General features: G+C 51.8%; 1 protein-coding gene across 1 annotated transcript in view; it reads left to right on the forward strand.

The window, feature by feature from the left end:
- The window catches only part of LOC125487285 (kunitz-type protease inhibitor 2-like), a 31,336-nt gene that overhangs the window by 17,504 nt on the left and 3,082 nt on the right, over positions 1-10,750 (forward strand). The window contains exons 6-9 of the mRNA XM_048618195.1: positions 173-343; positions 1,751-1,798; positions 4,734-4,904; positions 7,824-7,895. Coding sequence (XP_048474152.1) covers positions 173-343; positions 1,751-1,798; positions 4,734-4,904; positions 7,824-7,895 — 462 coding nt within the window. The remainder of the gene's footprint in view (positions 1-172; positions 344-1,750; positions 1,799-4,733; positions 4,905-7,823; positions 7,896-10,750) is intronic.

Raw genomic sequence — 10,750 nt, forward strand, 5'->3', positions numbered from 1 at the left:
CTCTCCCCCGCCCTCTGTCCGTCTCCGGCTCTCCCCCGCCCTCTGTCTGTCTCTGCCCCCTTCTCCTCCATGTGTATCTCAAACCTCCCATCCTGACAGTGAGGCCTTGCCCCTCCCTTTGGGTTTGCGGGGTGCGGTTGATGTTAATGTTGTTGTGCCATCTGTCTGGCAGAGCGATGCACTGCCCCTAAGAAGGTTGGCCGCTGCCGTGCAAGTTTTCCCCGTTGGTACTATGATCTAGAGTCACAGACCTGCCAGGAGTTCATCTATGGAGGCTGCAAGGGGAACAGGAATAACTTTGTCAGTGAACACCAGTGCCTAGTGGCATGTGCTGGTCTGAAGGGTCAGTACCATCTGTCTGTGCATCTTCCCTGAACTCAGCTTGTCAGCTACAGGAACCCTCGCACTGTGTCCTCTCTTCAGTTTTTCCAGTTGTCTCTTGGCCGTCTTACTGTCTTCCACTCTCTCATTAACCCTGACACATCATCTTCAGCTGCATTGTCGCCACTCCCACCACATCCCATTCGCCCCTCACCCCTGCTCTCTCCGACTGGCACCAGCTTCTGGACCAGCAACGCCTTTCAAGAATTTTGAATTTCTTTGTGTTCAGATTTCTCCATGGTCTCACCCTCCTCATCTCTGCCACCTCCTCCAGCCCCTACACCCCCTCCCTAGCTCTGTCACCTCCTCCAGCCCCTACACCCCCTCCCTATCCCTGTCACCTCTTCCAGCCCCTACACCCCCTCCCTATCTGTGCCACCTCCTCCAGCCTCTACACCCCCTCCCTATCTGTGCCAGCTCCTCCAGCCCCTACACCCCCTCCCTATCTGTGCCACCTCCTCCAGCCCCTACACCCCCTCCCTATCTGTGCCACCTCCTCCAGCTCCTACACCCCCTCCCTATCTGTGCCAGCTCCTCCAGCCCCTACACCCCCTCCCTATCCCTTTCACCTCTTCCAGCCCCCTGCACCCCCTCCCTATCTGTGCCACCTGCTCCAGCCCCTTACGCCCCTCCCTATCTCTGCCATCTCCTCCACCCACTACACCCCCTCTCTATCCCTGTCAACTCCTCCAGCCCCTACACCCCCTCCCTATCTCTATCACACCCTCCAGCTCCTACACCCCTCCCTATCTCTGTTACCTCCTCCAGCCCCCTACACCCCCTCCCTATCCCTATCACCTATTCCAGCCCCTACACCCCCTCCCTATCTGTGCCATCTCCTCCAGCCCCTACACCGCTCCCCATCTCTATAACATCCTCCAGACCCTAACCCCTCTGAGACACCTGTACTGTTCCGAAGCTAGCTTCTTGGGATCCCCTCAGTTTATATCATACTGACAGCTGCCTAGGACCTTATCTGGAGTCCTTTCCTCAACCTCTCCATCTCTTTGCCCCCTTTTTTTTGTGATGCTCCCTGAAGATCTATCTGTTCTGACCAAACGTTCGGCTATCTGTCCTGATCTCCATGACGGGGCGTTTTGTTTGATAATGATCCTGTAAGATGTTTTGTGACCTGCCTATTGCAGGAAGGGTGCCACGTTAGAAAAGGAAACCGGACCTGTGCTGTGTAAATTGTTGTTCCCACTGAAATTTTAGCATTCTTGCAAGTGTCCTGATGAGTGCAAGGCAATGGTCATGTCTGTCTTTGAGCAAGCTACCAAGCAATTATTTGGATTTCACGACATCGAAGGCACTATATACTGCAGTTATTGCTGCGAGCTGGTCTAATGTTGTTTTTCTGTTTTTACAGAGCGTCTGCCTGAGCCCCAAAAACACCAAAGCAAGATGGATGACCGAGGTAGGACAGGTCCCACTGGTAACTCACTGTTAAACCCGAGTTTCTCCGAGCATTTCTGAAGAAGGGTCTAGGCCCGAAACGTCAGCTTTCCTGCTCCTATGATGCTGCTTGGCCTGCTGTGTTCATCCAGCTCCACACCTTGTTGTCTCTTTCTCAGAGGCTAGCCTGGTTCTGGAGATAGCCGAGTGCTCTGTGGGATCTACAGGATCTCCAGATCCCAGCCTGTTTTCTGCTTTGTTTGGCATGGCTGGGATGCTGTAGAGCTTTGCTTTTGACCTCTAGGCAGCTCAGGATGAGGTTGCTGGCCTCTGCGCCCATTTTATTTCCCAGTGAAACACTCTGTGCCATCACTGATCCCCTCAGCCAGACCTCTGCAGATCCCCTCTCAGCCACTAAAGATCCCTTCGCCTCGTGCTGTTAACCCCGTCCCTCCGCCTACCCTTGTCCTGGGGTCCCTGCACGCATTTCCCACGACGTTCCCTCCTGCCTTTGCAGAGCGTCTGGTGCAGGTGATGGTGAGATTCCCCAAGTCCCTATCCTTTCAGTCTGGATTCCTGTTGGAGGAGCTGGTGGATCTCTTGGGAAAAGATTGGGAAGGCGTTCCATAAGGTGTAAGGCAGGATTCACCAGGATGCTCCCGGGGATGGGCAGGAGAATCGGTGGTTAATCTGTATTTGTTGGGTGGGGGGGGCACCAGCTGTGGTTTGTTTAGACTTTAAGAAGATTTTCCATAATTTTACACACCAAGCTGTTATGTGGGATTTTAAAGCCAATGGGATTGGGGGCAGTGTATGGATATGGGTACATAACTGGCTGGAAAAGAGGAAACGGAGAGAAATAACTGGGTAATTTTCGAAGTGGAAAACAGTAACCAATGGGGTCCCACAGTGATCTGTGTTTGGACTCTGGCTACTCACAATAATAATTTAGCTGAGGGACGTTATGTAGAGGTTGTACAGGACGTTGGTGAGGCCTCTTCTGGAGCACTGTGTGCAGTTCTGGTCTCCTTGTTATTAGGAAGGATATTATTAAACTGGAGAGGGGTCAGAAAAGATTTACCAGGATGTTGCCAAGAATGGAGGGTTTGAGTTGTAGGGAGAGGCTGGATAGGCTGGGACATTCTTTCACTGGAGCTTAGGAAGTTGAGGGGTGACCTTACAGAGGTTTATAAAATCATGAGGGATATAAATAAGATGAATGGCAGGTGTCTTTCCCCTAGGGTGGGGAGATTTCAAAACTAGAGGGGCATATTTTTAAGGCGAGAGGAGAAAGATTCAAAAGGGACCTGAGGGGCTACTTTTTCGCACAGAGGGTGGTGTGTGTGTGGAATGAGCTGCCAGAGGAAGTGGTGGAGGCTGGTACAATGACAACATTTAAAAGGCATCTGGATGGGTATATGAATAGGAAGGGTTTGGAGGGATACGGGCCAAATGCTGGCAAATGGGTCTAGATTAATTTGGGATATCTGGTTAGCATGGATGAGTCGGACCGAAGGGTCTGTTTCCATGCTGTATGACTGGATCTAAATGTAACATCTCAAAATTTGCAGATGACACAAAGATGTGTGGTTGGGTGGGTGGGTGAGCTGTGGGGAGGGATGCAGAGATGTTGCAGTGTGATTTGGACAGGCTGAGTGAGTGGGCAGATGCGGTGTAACGTGGATCAGTGTGAGGTAATACACTTTGGTGGTAAATACAGGAAGGCATATAACTACCTGAATGGCTGTAAATTGGGAGAGGGGAGTGTGCAGTGGGACCTGGGTGTCCTGGTGCACCAGTCGCTGAAGGTAAGCATGCAGGTGCAGTAGATGGTGAAGAACGTAAATAGTATGTTGGCCTTCATTGCGAGAGGTTTCGAGTGCAGGAACAGGGATGTGTTGTTGCAGTTATACAAGGCCTTAGTGAGAGCACACCTGGAATATTGTGTGCAGTTTTGGTCTCCTTTTCTGAGGTAGGATGTTCTAGCGGTAGAGGTTTACCAGCCTGATTCTTGGGATGGCAGGACTGACGTACGAGGAGACACTGGAACAGCGAAGACAATATTCACCAGAGTTTAGCAGAATGAGGGAGGTGGAATCTTTAGAAATGTATAAAATTCTAACAGCACTAGACAAGGTGAATGCAAGGAGGATTCCAGAAGTCCAGAACCTGGGGTCACAGTCCAAAGATACAGGGCAGGCCTTTGGGACTAAGATGAGGAGAAATGTCTTCACCCAGGGAGTGGGGAACCTGTGAAATTCTCTCCCACGGGAGGCTGTTGGGGCCCAGTTCGTTAGATATATTCAAAAGGGAGCTGGACCTGTCCCTTTTGCTAAAGGGATCAAGGGGGATGGAGGGAAAGCAGGAATGGGATACTGAGATTGCATGGTCAGCTGTGATCAGATTGAATAGTGGTGCAGGCATGAAGGGCTGAATGGCCTACTCCACCGATTTTCTATGTTTCTTTTTCTCTCCTGCTGGTTCCCTCCCCCACCTCTTCACCCCGCTCACTGCTCCCCACCTCTTGCCCACCCCTTTCCCTGCCCTCGCCCCCACCCACCCCCACTTCCCCCATTCCTAAACTGCTGCTGATAATTTCCTTGGATTTTTCCATTTATGATTTTGGGCAGTATTGGGGGGTGGGGGGGGGGGGGGGGGGGGGGGTGCACTGTAATTGGACATGAGGCACACAGATGATTCTAGTCCACGGACCCCCTGCTCTGTCATGACTCCCCCCAATCCCTGCTTCAGCCCCCACCCCCTCCCTGACTCCAGTCTCCCGCGAAACTGCGCCTCCTTGGAAAACGGGCACGTGATAGAGGCCCTTCGCCAAACCCCGATCTCTTAACACGCGCCTCCTTCGAGCTCCCTGTACATGCCGCGCGGTGACCGGGCACACGCCGTTGTAGGACGGGCCCCTTCGCTGGCATCTCACGCTTCCCTCCTGTTTCTCCTAGATTTCTGCTTCGCTCCAGCGGTGACAGGGAAATGCCGAGCGTCCTTCCCGCGCTGGTATTACAATCCTGGCAGCCGGGCGTGCGAGCGATTCACCTATGGAGGCTGTGGAGGGAACAAGAACAGCTATACCTCAGAGTCAGCCTGTTTGGCCAGGTGCTCGGGAAAAGCTGGTGAGAGAGCTCTCTCTATGTGTGTGTGTGAGGCTTATGTACTGTGTTTCGGATGTTTGTGAATGGGGGTAAAGGGGTACAGCAAACCAGCACCTATCGGATCAGGAGCGTGCCTGTCGATCAAATATCCTGGATAAAAACCGAAAGAACTGCGGATGCTGTAAATCAGGAACAAAAACAGAAGTTGCTGGAAAAGCTCAGCAGGTCTGGCAGCATCTGTGAAGGCAAAAAAACGCAGTTAACGTTTCGGGTCCTGTGACCCTTCCTCAGAACCGGACTCAAAACGTTAACTCTGTTTTTTTCCCTTCACAAATGCTGCCAGACCTGCTGAAATATCCTGGATAGTCAGGTCAGAGGCTGGGAATCCTGCAGTGAGTACCTCCCCCTCCTGACTCCCCAAAGCCTGTCCCACCATCTACAAGGTACCAGTCAGGAGTGTGATGGAATACTCCCCACTTGCCCTGGATGGGGGCAGCTCCAACAACACTCAAGAAGCTCAACACCATCCAGGACAAAGCAGCCCCCGCTTGATTGGCACCACATCCACAAACATCCCACTCCCTCCACCACCGACACTCAGTAGCAGCAGTGTGTACCACCGACACGATGCACTGCAGAAACTCACCAAAGATCCTCAGACAGCACCCTCCAAACCCATGACCACTTCCATCTAGAAGGACAAGGGGCAGCAGATACATGGGAACACCACCCCCTGCAAGTTCCCCTCCGAGCCACTCACCATCCTGACTTGGAAATATATCACCGTTCCTTCAGTGTCGCTGGGTCAGAATCCCTGGAATTCCCTCCCTAAGGGCATTGTGGGTGGCCCTATACAAATATACTGCAGCCGTTCAAGAAGGCTGTTCACTCCCACCTTCTCAAGGGGGCAACTAGGGACGGGGAATAAATGCTGGACCCAGCGAGCGACAGGCACATCCCACAAATGAATAAATAAATAAAAAATTGAGGTATGCAATATCGATGTAGAAACAGATGTGGGGATATACATGTCAGTGTTATAATCTTGTAACAGCATAAATCATTTAAATAGTAACGCAACATTACCTTGAATAAAACTTAGCAGCAGAGAGCCTTCTCACTCGCACCCTCAGACATCACAGTATTTGACGAGAAGTTGACTCGAAATTGAATCAATTGTTGATATTTTGTATGGCCATTCGATTGATCAACAAGTATATTTACACTGAGGTAAATCAATGAAAAATCTATAACAACTGGACAGAATAATACAGAAGACTTGGCAGTATTTCAGGTATATAATTTTTGCCGGTTTATTGAGAGTGCTGGTGGAAACAGAGTATGTTGTATTTCCAAATTGATTCACTCCCTGTGATGTGGGCGAAAAGATCATCCCTAATTGCCCCCTGAGGAGGTGGGGGTGAGCTGCCCTCTTGAACCGCTGCAATTTATCTGCATAGGGAGACCCACAATGCCCTCAGGGAGGGAATTCCAGGATTCTGACCCAGCAACACTGAAGGAACGGCGATATGTTTCCAAGCCGGGATGGTGAGTGGCTCGGAGGGGAACAAGCCGGGGGCTGGTGTTCCCGTGTATCTGCAGAGCCCTGACAGTGATGGAGCATGATCTCAGTGGGATCAAATCCCACTTTGGCAAATTGGAAAATCACCAAAATCAGCTCATCCCAGAGAAGCTGGTGGGGCCGGTAACTCAAGTAGGTAAATCAGATATAAATCCTGAAGAAGGGTCCTGACCCGAAACGTCAACTTTCCTGCTCCTCTGACACTGCCTGACCTGCTGCGTTCCTCCAGCTCCACACTGTGTTATCTCTGACTCCAGCATCGGCAGTTCTCGCTATCTAAGTAAACCAGCTACCCATTTTACAGATGTGCACAACTTGCATTTCTACAGCGCCCTGCCCCATCTCAGGATATTCTGCTGTGCGGTCAATGAAATACCTTTCTCGAGGTGGGGTCCCTGTTCTAATACAGGAAACGTGGCAGCCCCAGTGCACACAGCAAGATCCCACGCCCTGCGTTATGATTATGAACCCAGACACACTCCGTCCCTTCTGATGTTTGAGGGATAAGTTAATGAGGCAGGGGCCACCTGCTGTTCCCACGGGGTCGCCCTCCTGATCATCTCGGGGGGATAATCTCAGGCCCCGCTAGGACAAGGACGCGCGCACAGAGCCTGTCCTCAACCACCACCACCGCCTTTCAAATTTATCTCATTTCTCAAAGAAATCTCCACTTTGTCACCTTGACAACTCCCATTTACTCGCTGCTCTCGAGGTGAAGATGCCTTTAATGGATTGTGTTTGACCTGACAGGACAGATTAACCTTATCTGTCAGTGCGGTGTTCTCTCCCCACCCACCAGCTCCCCCCCCCCACCCCCCCCCTTATTTTACCCCACTCCCTCCCCTTTCCCCTTCGCCTGCCCCCACTCCTTCCCCTTTCCCCTTGGTCTCCTGCCTCCCCCTCGCCCCATGCCACTTGCTCCCTCCCCCACAGTCCATTGCTTCCCCATTTGTTCCTTTTGTGCTCTTCCCTTGCCTTCCCCCAACTCCCGCCACTCCCACTCCCCCAGTCAGGGGGCGGTGGGGTTGTGGGGGTGGCGGGGGGGGGAGGGTGGGTGTTGGGGGAAGGGGGCAGTGAGCTGTGAACACTGCTCACTGGGTGGATCGGGCAGAGGGACAGCGATGTAGCATTCCCTTGGCACTGGCCCCGGGACGATCGGGGCACATTGTGGTCATGAGCCTCCGGAATGGGACCCTGGTTTAGGAGGGCGAGGTACTGAGGCCAGGAGAAGCTGTATGGTGATCCCGGCCGAACCTGCCAGAAGGTTCTGCTGGAGGTTACCATGGTTTCTGGACCATGTGGGTCCGGTACATCATCAACACAACTTACCTTTCTTCTGTTTTTATAACCTTCTGTAGATAATTCGAAGCAAGATCATGATGGGAACTTTGATACACAGCATCACCCCGAAGCTCCTCATCGTGTTCCTGGTAAACTCTGTTTATTTTCACACTTTAAGCGGGAGAGGGGAGGGGGTTTGAGAGGGAGGGTGGCGTGTTTGTTTGATTTGGTGAGGCTGGGATTGCAGTCCCAGGTCAATGCTGTTCGCCAGCTTCAGATGCTGCGGGATGCTGCATGATGTCACCAGGAATAGATCTCTTGGGGCTGGGGTTCCATGGGGGGAGCTGAATGGCCACAGTCACCGTTTCAATAACTCCACAGAGACCGGTATCCCATCACCGAGTCACTGTTTATTTACACACGGAGAGCCCTTGTCACTGACCCAGCTCCCTCAGAGCCAGCTCTCAGAGTGAGCAGAACCTCTCACCCTCCTGTTTTTATCTGTCAGCCAGGGCTCCCTGTTTGGACCAGGATAACAGCCCCAATCAGGGAACTCATATTCTATAATGTTCCACCTGACTGACCTGGTTACAGTCCCTACACACACCTTCCTCTTGAGGAGCAAATGGCCACTTCATCCCCAGCACGGGGTGGGGGAAGGGTGGGGCAGCTCCCGGGGGGGAGTGGGGCAGTTGGAGAAGAAGGCTGTCAGGGAGAGTTTCAGAAAAGAAGGGTCAGGGGTCGAAAGCAGTTTCCTGTCCATCTGAGCAGAATGTTTGCAGAAGACCCTCCCTCGTCTGAACAGTCCCGCGAGGGGGATGGGGGGGCGCGCGAGTGTGTAGGGCCCCCGCGAGGGGGATGGGGGGTGTGGGCGTGTGTAGGGCCCCTGCGAGGGGGATGGGGGGAGGGTGTGGGCGAGTGTGTAGGGCCTCCGCGAGGGGGATTGGGGGAGGGCGAGGGCGGGTGTGTAGGGCCCCCGGGAGGGAGGGGGGGGGGGGGTGTGGGCGACTGTGTAGGGCCCCTGCGAGGGGGATGGGGGGGCATGTGAGTGTGTAGGGCCCACAAAGACCCACCTGAAACCAAATGCTTCCATGAGGATGGGGAGACCTCTTTGTGAATTGTAGCCCTATCTGTTCTAACAGTACACCCCCCACCCCCCGCCCCAATGGAGTGTTGTCGGTGGGAGGGAGACATATAGACGAGGAGGGGGCTGACAGTTGAAATGTGGCTGTTACCCTCCAGTCCATTAACTGGGCCCTGCCCTCTGGGCTAATCCCAGTTACACCGATAGCAAAGGGAGGACAATCTCATTCAGGTTTGACAAGGGCAGGCGGTGGTTAAAAGGAACAGAAACACTAGCACAGAGTAGATGGGCAGAATAGCCTGTTTGTGTGGTGGAAGTGGTGTGTAGTAACAGGGAGTATATTCTCTGGTAGACTGGCCAATCACTATCCTGCTGATGTTGTAATGGTCAGACATCTGTGAAAGTGATGATGTAGGTGAAAGACCAGAGTATTGAGAGCTTCACTGGAAAGTATCTCAGTTTGATCTTGTCTTAGTCTGACCTGGAGCAGGCCATTCAGTCCATTGAGCCTGTTCCTGCCCTTCAATGAGCTGGTGGCTGATCTGTGGCTTAACTCTGTATACCTGCCTTTGGCTCATATCCCTTAAATGTTTGTTAAGCAACAGGTGTTATCTGTCTTAGATTTAAAACTAACAACTGATCCAGCATCGACAGCCATTTGTGGAGAGAGATCCAAATCTTTGGTGTGTAGAAGTGCTTCCTAATATCTCTCCTGAACGGTTTGAACTTAGCTCCTAGTTCTAGAATCCCCAGCCAGTGGAAATACTTTATTTTTATCTACCTTGTCGTTCCCCTGTTAATATCTTGAAGTTTTCAATCAGATCACCCCTTAAGCTTCTAAATTCTAGAGAAAACAGGCCTCATTTGTATGTTCCATAACTTAACCCCTGAACTGCAGATATCATTCTCGTAAACCTACATTGTACTTGTTCCAAGGCCAATCCAACCTTCCTAAAGTGTGGCGCCAGATCTGCTGCAACTGGGGTCTAACCACGGTTCTGTATAACTACAGCATCACTTCTACATTCTTGTTCTCCAGTTGTCTAGATATAGAAAGGCCAGCATTCCATTAGCCGCCTTTCTGATTATTTTCATGGATCATCGTAGAATCCCTACAGTTTGGAAGCAGGCCATTCAACCCATCGAGTCACACTGACCCTCCAAAGAGCATCCCATCCAGACCCATACCTTCTCCTATCGCTGCATTTCCCTCCTGAGACAATATGGGCAGTTTAGCACGGCCAATCCACCCTAACCTGCACATCTTTGGACTGTGGGAGGGAACACACAGAGGCATCGGCCTAGTGGTATTGTCACTGGACCGTTAATCCAGAGATCCAGATAATGTTCCGGGGCAGATGGTTGAATTTGAATTCAATAAAATATCTGGGATTAAGAGATCTAAACATTGTCAATTGTCGGAAAAGCCCAGCTGGTTCACTAGTGTCCTTTAGGGAAGGAATCTGCCATCCTTACCTAGTCTGGCCTACATGTGACTCCAGACCCACAACAATGTGGTTGACTCTGAACTTCCCTCTGGGCAATTAGGGATGGACAATAAATGCTGCCTGGCCATCCTGTTAATGAATAAACACAGGGAAAATGTGCAAACTCCAGACAGACAGTTGCCCGAGGGTGGAATCGAACCCAGGTCCCTGGTGCTGTGAGGCAGCAGTGCTAACCGCTGAGCCTGTTTGTAACAATTTAAAGATGTGTGAAACTTAGGGGTTGTAGTATTACCCAGTGTGAGAGGATCTGTCTTCATATCAAACACCATGTAGCAAGAGAGAGAGAGAGAGAGACAGAGGGCAGCTGTGATGATGCCAAGCTGTCTGAGAGTGAACATGATGATAGTCGCGTTGTGGAGCTGGCACAAGGCGCTGGGACTGCTCTGGTCACTGGGAGAGGAGGGGAAGTGGT

Source organism: Rhincodon typus, chromosome 39, assembly GCF_021869965.1.
Source record: "Rhincodon typus isolate 14 chromosome 39, sRhiTyp1.1, whole genome shotgun sequence".
Lineage (NCBI taxonomy): Eukaryota > Metazoa > Chordata > Chondrichthyes > Orectolobiformes > Rhincodontidae > Rhincodon > Rhincodon typus.